At 38.9% G+C, this 22,578-nt stretch overlaps 1 protein-coding gene across 2 annotated transcripts in view; it reads right to left on the bottom strand.

Annotated features, from left to right (window-relative positions):
* Window positions 1-22,578, bottom strand: part of FRMD4B (FERM domain containing 4B) — a 2,055,076-nt gene that overhangs the window by 120,879 nt on the left and 1,911,619 nt on the right. For both annotated transcript variants that reach the window (XM_044077901.1, XM_044077900.1), the window contains exons 19-20: window positions 19,225-19,369; window positions 503-643 (exon numbers count right to left, since the gene is read on the bottom strand). In XM_044077901.1, coding sequence (XP_043933836.1) covers window positions 503-643; window positions 19,225-19,369 — 286 coding nt within the window. The remainder of the gene's footprint in view (window positions 1-502; window positions 644-19,224; window positions 19,370-22,578) is intronic.

The following is a 22,578-nucleotide window of genomic DNA, read 5'->3' as shown; positions in this document are numbered from 1 at the left end:
TGGTCCATTTTTCATAAAATTGTGTTTTTTCTGGCAAATTAGTGGCAAATCATTAAAGACTGAAGTTAGAAAATAATGCTAGACATTTGATTTTCAGACTTCATATCCTTCAGAAAATTAATGCTAATGCAAAACCTGTTATTCTATCAACTTCCTAAGTTTGTAAGCACAATATTTAAACATTATCCCTATTTCTGGTCCTTTGCCTCACTTTTACGTATGGCTTTGTCTAGATCTCTTGCTCTAGGAGATTGAGAGGTATGGAAACCATGTGAAGTACTTCTCTAATTTGGAGACATTAGACACCACTGAATATCTGACATTTGAGAGGTATATCCATTACCTACCTGAGGTATAACCACAAACTGTCTCCTTCTGGTTTAGTATGTAGCATTCCTACTTGATGCACTCAAGATCTGCTAAATAACTATTTTCTGAACAATTACTGTTTGGAAATTACAATGCAGTTATGGAATGTGGCACACTTCAAAAATTGCCCTACCATATATAGCTACTGCTATAAGCATTGCGTGTCAAAACTGGTGTTGTTGGCATACTTCTTCCAACAGGGGACTGTCTTTCCTGAGTTTTGAAAGGACTGGGTTGCGCTGATAATGGTTCTTTGTAAGAGCTGTTCCCATACCTAACAGAAATAAAAGAAAAGTTTAATTATTATAGTCTTGCTATTCACTTCAACTTCACAATTACTATTCAAGTATACAATTTAAAATGAAGCCTATTGTTTGGAAGTGAAGTTTGCCAGCAGACATTTCTGTGCTTCTATAAACTGGATTGAAGAAGTATTTACACCACGCAGGAATAGAATTAGTTACCTCCTAGCAATCAAACATGTTTTGACCCTTAAGCCCTGTGCATATCTTAAGTATACAGGTCCTAGTAATGTGCAGCTTGAGAAATCAGTCATACCAAATTCAGGCAAAACTGGTTTTACATGCAACTGCTGCTTTGCTGTGCAAATTCATGAACCTGCAATACGTTGGGCAGTCTCATTTTCTGAGATGACAACAGGGGGTATATGCTTCATCAGTGAAATGAACTCTACAGAGAAAAAAGTAGTTAAACCAGTCTGTGGCACAACAGGAAGAGCTGCAGTTAATGCCCTTCAGCAGTTTCTGTCTGAGATCTGCATGCCTTCTTTGTACTCTTTTATTAACCTGGGCTACAGCTACACTAAAATCAAGTCCTTGTCAATGCTCCTAAGAAAAGTCAGGGGCATCCTTAAGCAGCTGTAATCCAAAGGTCAGATCCTCCAATAACACCAATCATGTCTGCTATTCCCCTTCAGTCTTTTCATGTGCAGAAATAGCAGTCATAATACAGGTGATGATCCCTAGGTTCAGTGACACAATTCCATCTCAGGCAGAAGGAAAATGATGTATCTGAATAATGAACTGCACTCCATGAGCAAACAGGCTATTTTTCAAACTTATGCTACACATTTGTTCATGATCTTGCAAATATTGTCTTGGATGGGATCTGTGAAACTGAGGTTTTAAAACTGACTACATAATGATTCACCCAGGTTTGATTTGCAATCTAGGTCAGTCAGGGAGAAATGAGCTTGAGGAACTTGATGTAGGCTCACTCATCCCAGCAGGAGGGTGGTGGAAGATTCACACATGACAGCTCTATCTTGAATAGACTCAGAAGTGTAGCTCTCACATTAATGAGGGCGAGTCCAATAATGAGTGCATACTAACCAGATGGAAGTAGGCACTTGCTAAGGCCCAGGAAAGCAGGCATTGTATGAACCTTCTAGCCAGTGGGGAGGGAGTTATTGTTAGTGGCATTCAGAAAAAAAAAAAAAAAGCCCTGCTGGATAATAGCTGTGACCCTCAACTGTCACCTCCATTTACCAACGTTCCAGGATGTCAAGGGATGAAGGAACAAATAGGCTAATAATGGATGGGGTCTTGATATGAATTGTGGGGGAAGCACTAAAAAAAGGGCTGCAAACAAGCAGCAGCCAACACACAACAGCAGTTGGAAGTGGAGCTTTTCTCCCTGGGGCTCTGCTGAAAAGCAGCAGTTGTGTCTGTTCACTCCACTCTGGTTAACAAATACCAATAAAAAATAAATTAATAAGTGCAAAGTGGCTTAAAACCCTGTTAATTACTTTGGCTTGCACAGGCTGAGTATTTATCAGTTTTTTTAAATGTCTCTGCACTTCCCTCCTGTGGCTACCGCTGATGCTGTTAATGCTGTTGCATGAGATTAGCGCTTAACAGCAGAATGTAGCACCTTAAGGACATCTCTCATTTCTAAATGCTGGCATGCACTGAAGGCAAATCAGGATCTGATGATCACAGCCCCTAACACTTTTCGCCTATGGCAGCTGCCCCCTTCACCCCACCCTAGCTATCCCTCCATGAAACAGGAAGTAAACGAGATGCAAAGAAAATTACAGCTTTCATGTGGACTATCAAAATGCAGTGATAAGACAGGCAGCACCAAGGACCAAACACACACACAGCTGAAAACAGCCTCCAGGGATGTTCTCGGCTTTCAATAGTGAGAGAGCAATCAGTTACAGGAGGGTAACAGCTGATTCCTAGGTTCACAGTCAGACCATGTTCTGTGTACTGTGAAGCAATGACCTGTTTCATGTACATGGTCACGGTAAGTGGTAGCAGCAGATATCACAGTCTTACTTCCAAACGCAGACCTTGTCAAACTACCTCTCTATTTGGCACTGCCGTTATATGTACAGAGGGAGCTAAATCTTAAACTCTTGGTACTAGACAGTAACTTTGCAGAGGCAGGGTTTAACAGGCATGCTAATTTGATGATATAATCTTACGTTATGCTTGCAGTTATTCTGGATAGTATCTTTATGTGGACCTTCTATCTAGTCCTGCTGGGCTGATTTCTTTACAGCCAGATTCTGGGACAGAAATAAGCTTCTGGTTTATCTCTTTGATGCACAAGTTAATAAGAAGGGCTGGCAGTTTAGACAGTCTTCAATGTAATGCAATTAGTGGCAAAAAAGGCACTATTTGTGGTGGCCATGATCACAAAAACAGTTGGAAATCTGATTCTTTTATGCTTCACAGAAAAACTGAATGTGAAGATTTTTTTTTCCGGCAATAAAAGCTAGAAGAAAATGCAAAATGTGAAATTAGCTGGCAGAAATGGAGGCCACTAAAATGTACCTTCTTCTTTGCTGATGCAGGGAGATGATACTGCTGGTTAAAGGAAGTGTGGTACTAGATAATATGCAGAGAACTAAGGCAGGAGGCACAGGAAGGTTATACTAAGCCTTAACTATTGCAAAGGGCCCCCAACGTTGGATAATACTGTTTAAGAGTTATAATGCATTACATCAAAGGCAAACTCACTAAAGTTTACTGATTTTCTATCATCAAAACCCAAAAAATCACATCTGTCCTAAAATGTGAGGCAAACCCCTTGACTCTCAACACTCCTTTAACTTTATATAACCAAAACAGAAGCAGTAACACCTCTGAGTAGTTTAAATAACACTGAAAGGGAAGACTCTGTGTTACTCGCTCCTTCCTTATCTCTGCCAAGACTAGAAATTGGCATACAGTGATTTCAATGTGCTGAATTTGGTCAAATGGCATTTGGTAAAGGTACATTTGGTGGACTGAATGCCTCATAATTTGTTCTATTTCACTGCATTTTGTAATATTAAACAGAGATTAAAACCAAAAACACCTGGATAGCCATTTACCCAAACAAAATTTTATTTTAGACACAGCAAACAGTCGGTAACTCTTCCATTACCGAGTGTTTGCTGTGTCTAAAATAAAATTTTGTTCAGGTAAACGGCTATCCAGGTGCTTATTTTTGGTTTTATGTTACTTATTGGCACCTTTTCCTCCTTTTGAACTTTAATTATACAAAAATTAGTCAGAAACCTACCTGAATCACATAGTTTTAAGCCCAACATGACAAGAGTCCAGCAATCTGTGCCCAAGATGACAAGAGTCCAGCAATCTGCCTTTCAAAGGCTAGATATAACAGTTTTCATTTTAAAATGTCAACTCATATAAATATCTAGATTTTGTTTTAGACTCCTTCACTAACCTTTGACTACTGCTTATACCACCTAATATGACTTAGCCTTGCATACATTACAGACTGTGCTAGACAAATCAACATATTAACCATGATGTTATATATACAAACACTTCAGTTCACATTTTTCTTCACCAAGAAACTGTCAGTCATATCCGTGCCTTCACATTTTCCTGAAACATCCACATTCTAGCAAATCTGTCAATTAATTTCAATAGATTCAATAGTTAAAAAAAATGCATTGGGGCAAAATGCCAATCAAAATACAGACTGATTCCAATACAAATATATAAATGTTACTATCAACCCAGTTATCAAGATGTATTTAAACAGATGTAATGATTCAGACTTTCTAATTAATAGAGGGAGTTTATTCCACATACATACCATAGAATGTGATAGAGGCTTTGCTCTAACAGTTCAACAGCTTCCAATTGTAGACAGATAGTTACACCTCTAAATAATTTGAATAGAATCTGTAAGCTCAACGTTTAGAAATAATTGGATCTCCTCATTCCTTAATATCTGATAAACTAGACATGAGTTTCTTCGCATAAACCTATAACTTATGGAAAAAAGACCCAAAATTTCCAATCTAGCTTGATGTGGAAGATTTCGCAACCCAGAAATTCTCCTTGTAAATTTCCCCTGTACTCCTTCCAAAATTGATAAATTTCCTTTGGCACATGCACAAAACATCATATTATATTCAATAATAGGTCGAATATATGCAATAAATAATTTTTTTAATAATTCTGTATTCCTTGAAACAAAATTCTTAAAAATTAATGCTACAACCTTGAGCGTTTTGGTTTTAATTACTAGGACATATAAATTTAAATTATTACAAATTCTAATGCCCAAATCCTTATATTCTGACAAATTCAATAAAACTGTGGTTCCTAATTTCACCTTGACATCAAAACTAGGCTTGCTACTTTGCTACTTTATCTTTATTAATATTTAGCCCTTTATAACTTAAACAGAAAGCTACCTTACTCAAGTACAGATAAAATTCTTATATACTCCTTGATGATGTTATCACTTATTCACATTTGGTATCAATGTAATTTGCCTTCCAGAGAGAGGAATGCTTTGGTATCTGCAAAAAAATATATATTACACAGCATTGGGCTCAGCACTGAACTTTGCAGGACCCCTTTATGCATGACATTCCCGTTAGATGCATAATTAATTCTAACTTGCTGCTTCCTCCTACTCAGCCAGTTTTAGTCACAACATATAATGTATGGCTTTACCAGCTTTTCATGCATTGCATCAATAATTACATTATGTGCAATACTGTCCAAAGCCTTATAAAGATCTATATATATGCCACCAAAACAACAGATAAGCCCTGATCCAAGGCCAAAGTAACAGGGTCATAAAAAGTTGTCAAATTAATACATGTTGATCTATTATAGGTAAAACCATATTGAGACAGGTCCAACAGACAGTCATTTAAATCAGCAGTCAAGACAGATAGTAAACATTTCTCAAAACATTTACCCACAAAAGGAGTTAGACTAATTGAACTATAACTGGAAATATTATCCACTGAACAACCCTCATGTATAGGTATAAAACCTGCAGACTTCTAACTTAAAGGGACATGACTACAAAATTTCATTGTGTTAAAGAATGATGCAATACTTGTAGAAATATATTTAGAGTAAATAATCCAAAAGTATCCTGGTTGTTGTTGTTTTTCTTTCGGCTTTGCCCGGTTAGGGGTCGCCACAGCGGAACTCCGGTCTGCTAATGACTGGCAGTCGATTTTTATGGTGCCGAGGTGCCAGCCCGACGCCCAACCTTCAACGAAGGCACGCCATTCACGCATGTCTTTCGAATGTCACTCGTGTCTTAAATGCCCCAATGACTTTCTTACAGTGTTCAAACTACAAAACGGGTTTCCATACATACCATCCTCTAAGGTATCCCTAACATAACAATGGACCCTACTCACAGAATCACTCAAAATAAAATATTCATTAAACAGCTCGGCCAATTCCACTTCTTTACACAACACTATTTTATTCACAGCAATAGGGCCCACTCTATTTTTCACCTTTAAATTTCTGAACATAAGAAAAAAATGTCTTTGTTGATACATTAGACAAAAGATGTTCTTCATACTTACATTTAGCTTCAGTAAAAAGCTCTTCAATTTCCTACGAAATTATCAGCTCTTTTAGCTGTAGCAGTCTTATATCTTTTCCATATACTAAACTTCTTCCTTTTTTTCTTCAGTAATTTAAAATGTGCTGTGTTCCACCAAAGGGGTGAGTAAGTCTCATATTTCCTGGTTATAATTTGTCTACACTGATCTAAATGTTCGCAGCATATGTGCTCAAAAGTATCCTACATACTAACCAAAGCAGCAACACTTTTCATAGATAGATCAAATGAGTTTATTGGTTCAACTGCACTTAAATCAATTTGGTTTTATCAAAAATAACTTTACCCAGATGTTTTAAATGTGAATTTGTAATTACTGCAAACTCAAAGGCTTTATAATGGGAACTACCTAAGGGGCAGAGTAGTTTATGCCAGCTATTCTATCTAGATAAAATGTCCCTTTCATAAAAAAGTAAGCTGGCTTTTCCTCATCCTGCCAGACATTTTTGTAATGTCTATGATAACAAAAAAATCTATCCATGGACTATCATCTTCCTTCCGGCTGCGCAACCAGCAGAACAACCCCCTTAACCAGACCACAACTTAACTCCTCTCTGCTGGTCAAAGATCATTGTCTATATTGGGCCCCAAACTCTGAGACATTAGTTTAGTGCCAACAAATGCAATGTCTTACAAAAGACCACTTAGGTCAAATTAACCCATTTCACTTTAAAATCGTTCATGCAGTTTGTTAGTCTACAAACTCAGTTCTGCCATGCACCTTTCTTACCCATCCTATATAGGATTATCTAACCATAAGAATAAGTTAAATAATGTTATATGTTAGCATTTGTAATCGTGATTTTTTTTTTAATTTAAGGCAGTATGATGGACTAGCCTAATGACTTTTACCCAGCTACATTCAAAAGATTAAGGTATCAAAAAAGTTAACACATTTTAGAAGAATGGTTATACATGAAGAATACACATACATAAAGGAACTCATGTAAAGAGTCCAAAACATTGGTGTAGAGAGAGCAAGCAGCCTCTGCACTTGCTGTACTGGTGAAATCCAACCCGCTCCCAAGAAAACATCATTCTGGCAAGGCAGATTCACCCAAATGAACACCTCACAATGTTGTGATATTGAACTGAATGGGATCCTGCTACTCTCAGACATGATAATGAGATTCACTAGCATTCTGTGTTAAAAAACATCATTACCTAGTCCGAGCATAGTGTCAAAACTACCAAAGGAACTGGTGGGGATTACAAGTCCAAATGATGTCCTCGGGTGCTGCATCCTCATTTGTATATTGGACCTGATGCTGCAGACAGGACTACCAGATTCAACATACCAGCAGAGATGCATGGAAATGAGGCCATCCTGTGCAAGAGATCCATCTACAAGGCAGTCTGGTGAATGTAAGCATGAGTCAGCATGACCATCATGCATACATTAACCTTGTCCAAGAAGAGGAATGGAGATATGGAGCTTCTAGCCCACCAGGGATTTCAATCAATGTTTAAGAAAACACAATAGCCATTCCCAGAGGAGTTCAGGGGGCCACTTGCACTACACATACAACAATGCAAGTGTGTGATTCCAGGAATGCCCCCCCCCCCCCCCCCAAATCCTGAAACCTTCAGTATAACTTCACTTATATTTGGAACTAGGTACTGAAGTCAATCCTATGGTACCTAGTTCAACAAACAGATGACGTATCCCCTTACTGACAAGCCTGTTCATTTCAATGGGTTTCACCAGTGATCCTCCCTGATATATTGGCAAACCTCACCAATGTACAATGCTAAATTACTTCAGTGAAGTGAACCTAATCCACCTTTTAGAAATGGGCAAAGGGCTTCACAAGTTCTCATTAGCACTCAGTGAACATACATATAGCAGAGCCCTAGCTTCTGTACTCAGGCATGTAGTAATATGTTCAGTTTGGTGTGTACACCATGCCCAAGCCCTTTTGTAATCCATATTTCAATCAAACATATATACATGTGTGTGTGTGTGTGTATATATATATATATATATATATATATATATATATATATATATATACACATATATATATATATGTATATGTATATATATATATATATATATATATGTATATATATATATATATATATATATATATATACACACACACACTATCGATACACACGCATTATATATATATCTATATATATAAATTCCCTGTTATTTGTTAAATGTCTTTTTCAGTGAGTTATGAATCAGCTGGATGATTTACCTTATTCATAATTTGTTGAAAAATTAACACCATGGGGCAGGAATTAGTGTGAGATCAGTTCACAGTGGGGTTTAGAATGTTTTCCCTTTTCCCCACTGCTATACAATCTTGGAGGTGGTATATATAAACAGCAGGAGCTGAGGGGATGCAGCTCCCACATCGGGGAGTGCAGGGGGTATTGCTACCCACAGATTAAAAGTTTTTCATTTTTGTGTGTGGTTTGACTTTAGTCAAATGTTATGTTTCCATCTTTTTTTTTACTATTGGTTACTTTAATGCCAAGAATATGAGTGTCACCAAAGAATTTCTTCGATGTTTGCAAATAGATCCCTGTCTATATATTTTGTGTGTGTGGGCATGTATGTATGTATGTGTGTATATATATATATATATATATATATATATATATATATAGGGTCTATGTCAAATATTCAAATGGTGGAAATCGAACGTCATATGGTCGAAACCACATGATCGACATTTCAAGTGTTTGAAGATTGACTTTTAATGGCGCCGTACAGTGCAGAATGGGAGAATTTCCCTTTTATGCACTGAAGTGCGGTCTCAGAGTTGGTATATTTAAGTTGGGGGTGCAGGGGGGTTTGCTCCCCTTGCTCGCACTGTTAAGGTGTGTTTTTCTTTTTCTTTTTTCTTTTTATTATATATTTGAACTTCCAAATGTCGACCATATGGTATTCGACATTTTGGACGTTCGAATATATAACATAGACCCTATATATATATATATATATATATATATATATATATATATATACAGGTAAAAAAATAGAAAGTGACTAATCACATTACCTACTACCTTCAAAGGAGATCAGCTGTAGAGCTTTAGGTTATTAAATTCAAGCTCAGGGATTTTTTAAGATGCTCTGTTTTCTACCCACCCACACACTGCCCAATAAGCAATCAATGCAGTAATTGCATTAGTGTTTTGACAAGTGCGAACTACTGCAGACACTACTCTGCCATCTTTTTTGCCTTTCTAAGTACTCATCCCCCCTATAAACTCACTGCTTTCCAACCAGAATGCTAGCATCACATATAGGTGCTCTCTTGCTCCATGCTATTGGGCAATTTGACATGTGAGATACCTTAAAATAAAAACTAACACCAAATAATGCAAACACTAATACCATTCCGCATAATACAATCTAAAAGGTCAGTATTTTTGAATTCACATAGTACTGTCAGTTCTTTGATTTGAAAAGAAAGGGAAAATGATATGACACAGACTCTCTGCATTTCTTGCAGTAAATACATTGAGTTTATTTTTGTATTGCATAAGTGAAATATATAATGAACGCACATGCAGTAGTTTATGTAGTACAGTCTTAATTTTGAGTGCCTTACTTATGGGATCAAAATTCATAAGGTCAGAAGTCACAGCTTACTGCATCATATATGTTACTATATAGTGAACCATTGCAGTTCCATACAAATACATATATATGCATATATATATATATATATATATATATATATATATATATATATATATATATATATATATATATATATATATATATGCTACCATAAACATGGTGCAAACTATCAGCTGGGAGGACAAAAACTGATGGGAAATAATCTACAGTCTGGGGGTGTTGATCACACCTAGACTAGAATACCAGGAAGATGAGAATGGCATAAGTCAAGACAACGTGGGGTATATTCTCAGGGGAACAGACTCCAGAAGAAAAGAGGTAATGCTTCTACTGCAGATGATCTTGTTAGACCATACTATAAGTACTGCATGCAGTTCTGGAGGCCATATTAGTAAAAGGACATCAGGCTGCAGGAATGAATTCATAGGAAATCTATTGGAAGCATCCACATAATGGAGAAGAAATAATATGACCTGAGGTTAGAGGAGCTGGAGTATTTTCACTTAAGACCAAAATAAACTTGCACACATGATACTGGTGTGCAAAATCTTGTTGAGGAGATGTGAGGGATCATTCTGCATATTACTTCATGAATCTCCAAAAGTACATTTTGTAAAGAAAAGATCCTGGAACATGGAATGGTATACTGGAGTGCACAGGGCAGAGAGAGGCATGAAGAAGGTCAAGGGACAGGTAGGAAAAGGGAAACAGGTAAGGAAGGGATGGAGGGGAAGTAAAATGTTAAAGCACTTAAAAGGGCAGACTGGGAAGGATTATTGTCCCCTGCCATCAAACAAAAGTAATACAAACAGAAGGACACACACACACACATGCATGGATGCACATACTACAGGGACTCATGATGCAGGAAATCAGTCCATGAGTCTACCATTTACGGTCCAGTGAAAAAGATGAGGCAATATTACTGCAACCTCCTGAAGCAGTCCTAGAGGTTCTGAGAAAAACAAAAGTTATGTATTCACCATAACATTAGATTCATGTTGTCTGATTTTTGTCTGCTTCAAACCTATGGGTTGCCATATCCAATGGGATCCGGCCTCTGTGCCAGTCTCAAAGCGTTTAGGAAACAGTGCTTTGGCTCCTCCCTTAACTATAATTCCCTAAGCTGCAACTCATATCCTCAGATTGTGTTTGCCTCTACTAGTCTGAAAAGATATTAAGAAAATTACCTAAGGAAAAAAACGTGACGTCTGGGTGGTATTAAGGAAGGATGTTTCTGAGTATGGTGTAGCTAAAAGGTAAGTGTGATCTGGATTGTGTGTCCAACTTATAGTGAGACACAAAGGTATGTACTGTTGACCAAGTGGCCACAGCACAGATGTCATAATGTGCAGATAAACCTCTGTTGAAGGATGCTGAAGAAGAAACTGTTCTGGTTGAATGTGCTTTTAGTTTATGTAGTAAAGGTAATATTTTCTTAATGTACACAAGAAAATACAATTAGAAATCCATCTGGATAGTTACTTTGGAAACAGACTTTCCAAGCTTTGGTTTGGCAAACTAAATGAACAGCTGATCATACTTTCTAAAATTCTTTGTCCTATGGATATATAATCTGAGTTGTCTATGAACATCTAACATGTGTAATATGTATTCTCCTTATTGGAGTACTTTGGAATGAAGCAGGAAGATGTATAGATTGGTTTAAATTAACTTTAGATGCCACCTTAGGGATAAACGACGAATTGTATTCTTTACTGGAGTACTTTAGAAAGAAGCAGGAAGATGTATAGATTGGTTTGAATTAACTTCAAGTGCCACCTTAGGGATAAAGGATGCATTAGTTCTGAGGGAAACTCTGTCCTTGTGAAAAGAGGTCTTCAATGACAGGGCTCGTAGTTCTGAGCTTTATCTGGCTGAATTTACTGTGACTAGGAACATTTTTTTCCATGTGAGAAACTTTAAATCTGCAGTGGAAGCAAGCTCAAAGAGAGAGTGGGTTAAGGCATATAACATAACAGTAATGTCCCATGGTGGAGCTAGGTCTCTAATGGACAGTCTTAGCAGAAAGGTACCTTTGAGGAATGCTTTTGAGATTTTAATTCATATCATTGCATCCTACATGAATATTGAAATTGCCGCAAATTAAACCTTAATAATTGTGAAGCTGGAATCTTTGTCAAAAACACCAAACAAAAATTCAAGTACTGAAGGAACTGGAGCTGAAAAGGGATCCAACCCTTTGGAATAGGCCTTAATTGAAAATCTTTTCCATTTACTATGTTACATTTTCCTTGGTTATGGCTTCTGTGGAAAGAATATTGATTACTGCTGGGGAAAGCCTGGGGTCTCTGCCTATAGTTAAAATTAGAGGAACCATACAGTTAATTTCAAGGACTTCTGAACTGAAGGAGGCAATCTAGATGGGTGAGTTAATAGGTCTGGCTATTGATCCAACATCCATGGAGGATGTACTAGGAGAGGCCATAGGAAAGTCTGTCTGGTCCAAAAGGGAGCAATGAGGATAACTCTGGGCTTACACATTCTTGCTTTCTGTATTAATTTGCTCATCAGAGGTACAGGAGGAAAACTGTACAGGAGACCTGAGGGCCAAATGTGTGCTACAGCATCCCTCAATGACTCTCCCTGTGGATGGATCAGGGGAAAATACCTGCTGTATTTTTTGATCAGGTAAGAGGCAAACTGGTCATAGCAAGGTTCGCTCCAGTGACTGAAAATTGTTCATGTCACTGTCAGATTGATGGACCACTTGTCAGGCATCAGCATTGTCCTGCTCAGTTTTTTCGATAGTACAATGGAGGACCTTGGGATGTGTGCTGCTATTAGAAAATGTTGTGAACACATCTCCCATTGCCAAACCCGCATGGCTTCTCAACACAGGGAGTATGATTGGGTTCCTCCCTGTTTGTTGATGTTGTTAGGAGGCAAACCGGTCATAGCAAGGTTCGCCCCAGTGACTGAAAATTGTTCATGTCACTGTCATATTGATGGACCACTTGTCAGGCATCAACATTGTCCAGCTCAGTTTTTTCGATAGTACAATGGAGGACCCTGGGATTTGCGCTGCTATTAGAAAATGTTGTGAACACATCTCCCATTGCCAAACCCGCATGGCTTCTCAACACAGGGAATATGACTGGGTTCCTCCCTGTTTGTTGATGTCCGTCTGTATGGAGACCATCCCCTTGGGGAGGAGGTCCTGAAATACCTGCAATGCTAGGAGGACCACTCTCAGCTCAAAGACACTGATGTGAAAGTTGGTCTCTGTTGCACCTTGGATCATCTTCCCTTCAAAATGCCCCCACCCCACCCATGAAGACATGTATCTGTGGTCACTGTTGCAATAGGTGAATCCATCTGGAAAGGTGGCCTCTGGTCACAGATGAGGATGTTATCCACCAGGCAATATTATTTTGCAGACCTGCATAACCCGAATTTTTGAATGCAGAGGGTGTGTGGATTGAGACCACTGTACTGCTAAGGTCCACTGCACCATTTTCATGAAATATCTGGCTAATGGAATTATTAAAATTGTGGATGCCATGAGACCTGAGACACAGGATTAATCTCATTGCTGGTATTGGGTGATGTAAAACTTGAAAAGCTGTTACATGAAGAGACTGGACCCTGGACTCGGGGAGGCTGACTATTTGGAGTTTGATGTTTAGGTGGCAACCTATGAATTCTACACTATGTGTTGATGTCAGCAGACACTTTGGTAGGTTTATGGAGATTCTTAAATTCAGAAGCAGCTGGAGTACTTGATCCCAGTGTGTGATCAGGAGATGCATGGTGGAGCCAATCATCAAGATACAGTAAAACTGGTGTACGGCTACTATTTCCATGACCTTGGTGAACTCCCTGGGGGCTGTGGTGAGACCGAATGGCAGTGCTCTGAATTGGAAATGACTAGCTCCCAGACAGAGGCAGACAAATCTCCTGGAGTGCTTCACTATTTTGAAATGGTAGTAGGCGTCTTACAGATCTATAGAGCACATCCAATCGTACTTCATCAGAAGAGGCAAAATGGACTCACCTGTGACCAACCAGAATTTTGTCTGTCTTATGAACTGGTTTAGGTGACTGAGATCCAAAATGGGTCTAAAGTCCCCTTGTCTTCTTTGGTACTAAAAAGAACCCTGAATAGACTCCGGCTTCTAACTGGTCATGGGGAACCAGATGGATTACTCCTTTTTTCTAGCAGCTTTGAAATTTCTATGGCTGCTAAGTCCAGCTGACTGAGTGGAACATTGGGGACTTTCTTCTTTTTCTTGACGGGAGGGAAAAGGGAACTAAACAGCTTGTGGATATTATTCTTAGCATCTATAAATCTGATGTTATCATGTGCCAGACTTGACAGTGCAAAGAAAGATGCCGCTGATTGCCTCCAGAGTGCAGACGTTAGCAACCATTAGGGACACTGAAAAGATTTCTCAGAGAATGGCCAGCAAAAACATTGATTGCACAGTCAACCTCTGGCTCTTGGGCACTGTCCATTAAAATTGCCTCCCCCTCTGCCATGGGGAGGTCTGTCACCTTGGGAGTCCTGAAAAATACCCTGTGATTTGTGAAATCACATCTTCTTCCCTGACTTTTGGTTCTTAGAGAAATGTTTTGCAGGGTGGAGAAATGTACTCCCACTGCAGAGAGAGTCTTACCATCTTGCTGACTCTGAGTGTATCTTTGACTTTTTGTCCAAGCAAGGTGGACCTATCATAAGGACCATTAACAGTGGACGACATAAAGCCTTCTGCAAAGTCACAAAGCTGCATTCAGGTATGGCAACGCATGGTAATGCCAGTGCCTGCTGCACTGTCAGCTACTTTAGAGACATATGGCCACATTGGGGGAGGATTTCAGGGTAGAAAGCTGCGAGTCCACTGTGTTCTGAACATCTGCAGGCAACACCCTTGACAGGGACTTGGTGATCTCTTTCGTGAAGTCTCTCTAGAACCTTGACAAATGGGCTAGAGAGTTCAGAGATCTGAAAGTTGCTGATGCATAGGTTCACTTCCCAAATATGCCCATCACCCTAGATTCTCTATTAGGTGGGGGTGGGCAGATGAGCTGTCTTCCAATTGCTTATTCTTTGTGGCTGCTGCTGCCATCAACACAGTAGCATCTACAGGTGGACCCTTACTCCAGTGTTTCCTGTCTGTTGGCACAAATAATATGTGGTCAGCTTTGTCTGGTATGGGCTCCATCACAACCAGGTTCTTCCACTCCCATTGAGCCATCAGACTGATACTTGGATCAATGGGGGGGGGGGGTTACCACCCAAAACAATATTGGTCCTGAACTAAAGGCTTTCTAGAATACTGACTCATCTGGAGAAGGGTCTTGGGTCATCAATCTCCCTCTCAGTTTCATGAACTGTAGAATGTCACCATATCAGACTTCTTCAGAGAAGGAGCGAGGGGAATCCTCTCCTTCCACTAAGTCAATATCTTCAGTGAAAGACTCTGGTAATGAGCCTAGGTGTTTCCACTTGCACATCCATTTTCTAAGAACATTTTCTGAGGGTGCAGTAGAAGGGTCAGCATCAGATAGGGAGCTGAAGAAGCAAGTTTCCTCAAAATATTTTGGAGCCAACTTTCCCTGCACAACCGGATGGAGAGGAAATGAAGCAGAATGCAGATCGGATTTGGTTGGAACTGAACTGATTGAAGATACCTTGTCTTTGGAAATTACCAAACCCCTTTCAAATGTTTCAAAGACCAAAGCTGCTATTACAACTGACGATTCCCTCTGCTCCCAAGAATGCACAGACACCTCGGCGCCTATGAGCCTTGACCCCAAAATGGATCTCGGATCCAAGCTGTCCAGGGCTGAAGCCCAAAGGGAAGAGATGGCTCTGAGAATCTCAGCGCCGACTCACTCCCTCAGAACTTGGCTCTGCAGCTTTGGCTCCAAAGCTTATCTCAGTTCAACAATCAGAACTGAGGAGACTGGGATTCAGTCTGTGTCGAAAACGCTCTGGTGCAGTCAAAGGAACTACAGTTTCAATCAGTTATAGTAAAACCGAAGTCAAAGGTTAGATTGGTGCAGACTCTTACATAGGAGGAGGTGAGATAGCCAACACTGGGTACCTTTCCAGGAGATGGTGCAGGGATAACCCCAAGCTATATCTGCATTCTCAGAAATGTCCTCATCATCCTGTTGACATCAAGTTCTGTAAAGCTTCTTTACGATCCAGTAGATGATGCTAAAGGAGAAGGTCAACAATATCTTTTCTCTTGAAGAGTGGATGATTGGAGTTGAGAACTCACCGGACCCAGCAAGCAACTGACACTAAGAGATGGAGATTGGGCCAGAGGAGCAGTCAGATCTGATCTTCTGGGTACCTTTAGGTCGGGACCAACCAATGTTGTTGGTTCAAGATAACTCTTCCTAGCTGATTTGGAAGAAAACTTGCTCCTTTCCATTCTTTTACTCTTCTCTCCTATCTTTGCTTTAATTTTTCCTGAGCCTTCGACTTCAACTTCTCTTTCTCCGAAGGAGAGGAAAGCGAAGGGGTAGCTCCTGTCTGTGCCACAAGGAGCTCCTTTAATACCAATTATTCCCTTCTGGTCTGAAAGGATCTAGCAATGAAGGCAATGCAGGATTGACATTCTATGTCTAGGTGAGCAGCACCGAGACAATAGACACATTTGCAATGTGGGTCCTGTGGAGGTAATTTGTGCCCACACTCCCGAGAAATTTTTAAATACTGTTGATTCTGACATGCTTGTAACACTAATAATTCTTAGAAAACTAGCACACACTAAAGAACACTAACAACACTATTGTAATAAATACTATTATGTAAAATTTTACATTACATATTGAGAAAACTAGTAAGTAAAGGCCTTAAATCTTCCTGGCAAACTACCAAACTATTTTTCTAAAAACTATGCTAGAATATAGCCAAAAAGAACAATTATATATAGATTTACTATTGAAACCTTGAAACTGCATCTGTCGATTGGCCTCAACATCGAACCAATATCTTGAAAATTGCAACAGCGAGCAAGCATCGACTCCCGTAGTTCGATGTATTTGACATAGCAGGAGGTGACATCAGTCACCCAAGCTATGCACCGTAATGTATTGTGACACTCTAGAGTCAAAGTTACATCACTTTTCCTATTTTGCATGGCAGCAAGCCCCCCTGCACCCCCATGTGGGAGGCAGAACCCCCCCCCACACCCCCTGCAAATTATGTATACCAACTCCAAGATAGCACTACACTGATGAAATGGGTTAATTCCCTGTTCCTCAATGAACCGCGATCTCCACTCAAAATTCCAAACTCAAATACTCTAACTACATTACCCATGCAATGTAGTGTAGTAGATGTATTTGGGTTTGCAAAACTGCCTCTTGGAAAACTGCAAGTCGATATTTTCACTCTCAGGCGACTGCAATTCGCAAATCTAATTTTATATATACATATATATATATATATATATATATATATATATATATATATATATATATATCTATACACACACCCACACATATATATGTATGCGTGTGTGTGTGTGTGTGTGTGTGTGTGTGTGTGTGTGTATATATATATATATATATATATATATATATATAAATATAAAATGCACACGCACGCACACACACACACACATATATATATATATATATATATAAATATATATATATATATATATAAATATATATATATAAAAACACACACATCAATTGGAGGACAAAGTAGTGAGAATTGAAAACTCTCATGGTAGGAGAGGAGCATAGCTACACAGAAAATCCTTCTTAGATTGCTGAGAGCTCTCCGCATGTCTGAAACTTTTGAGTGGAAAACAAGATCTGAGAATTTGAGGTACAGCCTAGGGAAGTATGGGTAAGGGGGGCATCAGAGCTCTGGTTCCAATAAGCTTTGAGATCTGAGCCAAGGTCGGACCCTGTCGGATCTGACAATCCATAGGTTTGAATGGATGAAACTACACAACATTTGATAATGGGTTTTCCCTCTATGCTTGAGACTATATTAAAGCTGGTACTGCAACCCTTTTTTCTTAACAAGGGAAAAAACCTATTTTGAATGCCTCATTCTCATCATGTCCAGAGTAATCTTGTCAAGTTGACAGATGTTTTCTAAAGTATGGTCTTTTGCACAAGCTGTGACAGCTCTCTGCAAGCTGCAAGAAGTTTTAGATATCTTAAGCATTCTAATTCGCTTAGGTGAATTAGGAAGTATGTGCATATCAGATGGATGTTAAACATATTAAACCTACTCTTTCCTGTATCAGAGGAACAGATAAGGAATTTTAGCATGCATGTGAGTAATACTAGGGTATACTTCTGCACAGTGAGTAGCACTTTTGCCTCACAGCAAGAGGTTCCCTGTTTCATTTCTTGGCTGGGTTTTTTTTCCATGTAGAGTCTACATGCCCTGCCTGTGTTAGTGTGTTTTCCTTCTGGGTGATATTGTTCCCTTCTACATTCCAAAGAAATAAATAAATGCAATAGGTTGTGTGACTACTTTAAATTGTCCATAGGTGTTCATATGTCATATCTGAATAATGCAGAGGAAAGGCCTGGCAATCTACTTAGGTTCACAGGCAGTTACTAGGCATGCAGTCTAGGAGGCCTTTACGAGCCTAGCCTAAATTCTCAATTTCCCAAAGCAGTACTTGGTGAAGTGATTTGCAAATGAAGAATGAAGGAATCAAACCCTCAATCAAAGGAAGTAACTTTTTAACAGCTTATAGCATTTATCCTCTGTAACAACTGCCAGACTGCTTCATTCACTATTTGCTGATAATTCTAATTCTGTGGATGGTGATGGATGTTCACAGGGTTACGTTAGGAAATGGATGTCACTTAACAAATCTGGGATGATTGGAAACTTAAGCAGAAAATACAATAATCAACATATATCAAATGTAAGCTGCTGCAAAGGCTAGCAGCTGCTGTCTGTATAGGTAATAGTATTTATTTGACCTATCTTGGGGAGTGGAGTTATTTGCAAAAGTTTCTACACATTGTCAGACATTTCACAAAACTAAATGATATAAAACCATTTAGGCGCAAGAGCTAGTTTCAAGTGTCATATCAATGTATGCATTCCAGCTTTCTGGAATCAGTAAGCAGATTCTTAAGTACAGTAGTCATAACACCCTATGCAGGCAATTTTAAAAAGTGTGTTTTATAAGGCTTGAAAAATGCAAAATAATAAGTCTTAAATGCATCAGTTATACTTGTACTCAGTACAACCACTAAAGTCTGTAACAAGAAATGTTTTGTCTGGGGAAACAGACTTCTGCTGGTTTTAGACAAGGCAGAACATATCAGTAGCATTCTCAGATGAAGTACAGTGAAAACTGATAAGGCAACATGGAAAATGCTTTGAAAAATGGAAAAATAAGTAATACGAGGTTTACCTTAACTGCTCTCTATCCGTGATTTGCTCACCGGCAGAAGCCCTCCTCCGGTGATGCTGCTCAATTTTGAGAAACTGGGGTGGATGTGGTCTAGGAGATTGCTGAATTGTGGCAGATCTTTGTCTCTGCTTGCCATGTGAATCATCTGCCAGTAAAAAGCAAATCATTGTTTTAACAAGATAAGCTTATGACAAAACACATTACTATGTTCTTCAAAACAAGGCCAAAGGTGCAACACATCATTAATTAAAATAAATCAAATCTACATTGTAGCATGAAAACAGGAAAAAAAAGTTAAACAAATCTCTTCTGGCAAAATCTGGCATGGATATGTATGCAGAGAACTTTTTTCCTAAAGCTGATTCTAACTCTTGATTTGAGATTCAAATCAGTGTAGAACAATAAAATTATATGCAGATGATTTCATCGTAACAGGTACAACAACAAGGCCATAGTAATCTTAGTTTTACACAGCTGGCTACAGCATGTAGCAAACAAGCCTGTGAAGTTGGTATAAGAAGATTTTCATTGTTCTAAGACTAGTTTTTTCTAAATCCCGAGCTGCTAACCCTCTTCTACTTCTGGTTCTTACTTGCTTCGATCTGCTTAACCCATGCTTGAAACCCCTTAGGTATTCTGCACTGCACTGTCATCTACAGTGGTTCACTCCAGACCACAGTACAGTTTGTGAAACAGCACTTCTCAAACAACCTTGAACCATTCCACTTCCAGTGTATGTGTGTCCCCTTCCCCGTGTCATTCATGTTCAGTTTCATGTGTCCCACTAAACTCTTGTGTCTAAACTATATCCCTCCTTTTTTATTTTCTATGTTCCACCACACATACTTATTTTTGTAGCCCTAACATTTTACATATGATTTTTGGTGATCTGACTTTATGTACATTTTGTAAGCCTAATAATGACTGCCAAAAGTGGGCACATTACTCCAGCTACTGCTCTTATCAATTCCCCAAAAATGGAAATGTGACTTTATCACCTTTAGAACCTTCTCTCCTAGCTATGCACCCCAGCATTCTGTTAAGTCTTTGCTGTGTTACATTTGACTTTTTGTTGTAAGTAACTTTCAGCACCCTCCCATGTGTCACCATTATATTTCAGTATGTATTACAAAGTACCATGGTAAACTCTGCTGCTTATAAATAGAACAAACCGCTATTTGCAAAAGGGATTACATGTGTATATATATATATATATATATTACTTATACATCTGTATCTATATCTACATACACACACACACACACACACACACACGCGCGCACACACACTACTCACCCTTGCATTTTGTACTGTCCACCTATATACTAACTATAACAGGGGGAAGCCTTCAGTATCACGCCAGCCACGTCCCCATTCACTGAAATGAGGTAAGTTAAAAGATGACTGCACCACATGGATTAAGAATGCGATGAGCATGTAGGGAAGCAGTGTTAACAAGAGAATGCTAATATATGTGCTGGTTAACTGCAATGCTGGGTTTGTTGACAGATGCTGTATATCTATCTCTGATGTTGTTTTTTCTGTATGGATTTTTTTATAATGCTGTACACAGTTTGTGGAGGGATGTGCCTAGCACCATAATGGCAATTACTGATGCAGGGTTTGTGCAGGCATATGCACAATGATGAATGCAGTTTGTGGATGAATGTGTACAGCACTATATGCCTATCACTGATGTTGGGTTTGTGCAGGGATAAGTACAGCTCTGTATACAGTTTGAGCATGGATGTGTACAGCACCACATGCTTATTGATGCTGGGTTTGTGGAGGGATATGTACAACGCTGTACACAATTTGTGGAGGGATTTGTACAGCATCACATCCCTATCAATGATGCTAGGTTTGTGCAGGGATATGTACAATGCTGTACACAGTTTGTGGAGGGATGTGTACAACACCATATGCCTATCACTGATGCTGGGTTTGTGCAAGGATATGTACAGATCTGTATGTGATTTGTGCAGGAATGGGTGCAGCACTACATGCATGTGAGCTTAAATGTGCTCTTAGCTGTATATAGTTTGTGGAGAGATGTGGACTGCACTGTATGTCTATCACTGATGCTGGGTTTGTGCAGGGATAGGCACAGTCCCATATGTTGTTTGTGCAGGAATAGATACACAGTACTGTGTGTCTACATTATTGGCACTACTGTTACAACTGAGATAAGAGAAGCAAAACATTTTTCAGGGAAAATAATAAAATATTAAAAATCTAAAAAATACTGTATACTTACTACTCCATGACATGAAACACAAATAATATATTAATGCAGTTTTATTTTTAATACAAATATAATGTGTGTGGAAGGCACACTAAACTGCAAGTAACTCTTATAGCTGTCAAGATTTTAAACATGTTTTCTGTAGCTCTTTAGTAGTTAGAATTGCCTAAAACCTTTAAGGTGTGGAACACTGGAGACAATTACTGCTAATAATTCCTTATACTTAAAGAAGAAATAGCTTTTCTTGTCCATAATATGCTGAAACACATTTGAAAAGCAGTATGCATGGGCTGATTAAGACAAAGAAAATTTAACAAGAGTACAAGTTCAAATGTAGTTTTGTTCATGATTTCAGATTATAGTTGTGCAGTTTACTGTGTTATGAAGCATAACCTTCCAGGAAAGCTGATATACAGGATTACAAATGAAATCATGTCACAAGGAAAATTGTAGTGAGTGCAGCTGAAATAAATGCTGCAGTATTTGCTATGTGCTAAATATATGCTAGCTGTATGGCTAGGCTCTGACCAATAACAATGTACAGGTGATCTGCATGACTGCCTAGCCACAAATAAATATGTTAGGGGTACCAAAGTATTAAATAAATCTCTGGTTACTCACTAAACAGCCTCTTTTGTTTCCCTTATGTGTGTAACTAATTACAACTGCGGTGGTGGTGCTGCGGGAGCGTTGTCGCCTCACAGACGTTGTCCGTTCGATTCTCAGTTAGAGCGTCTTCTGTGTGGTGACATGCGTGAATGGGCATTCCTTTGTTGAAGGTTGTGCGTTAGGCCCGGCAAGCCAGCACATCAAAATATACTGCCAATCATTAGCGGACCGGAGTTCCGCTGTGGCGACCCCTAACCGGGAAAAGCCGAAAGAAACAAACAAATGTGTGTAACTAATTACACTGATACTCGCACCATCTTCTCTTCCTTGCCTTTGTTATTAACTATAACCTGCTAGAAACTTAGTACATGTTTGTGGCAGTACAGCGCATAGTGTTAATACAACAATATGCTAATGACCTTTATTTTGTAATCCTGAGTCCAATTTTTTTCAATCTCCACTTGCATACTGCAAGACATTTCAAAAAGTTACTTAAACCA

This window comes from Protopterus annectens, chromosome 7.part0 (assembly GCF_019279795.1).
Source record: "Protopterus annectens isolate FY-2018-M chromosome 7.part0, PAN1.0, whole genome shotgun sequence".
In the NCBI taxonomy this organism is placed as follows: Eukaryota; Metazoa; Chordata; order Ceratodontiformes; family Protopteridae; genus Protopterus; species Protopterus annectens.
The sequence above is the reverse complement of the archived record's forward strand: the minus strand, read 5'-3'. Positions and strand labels throughout refer to the sequence as shown.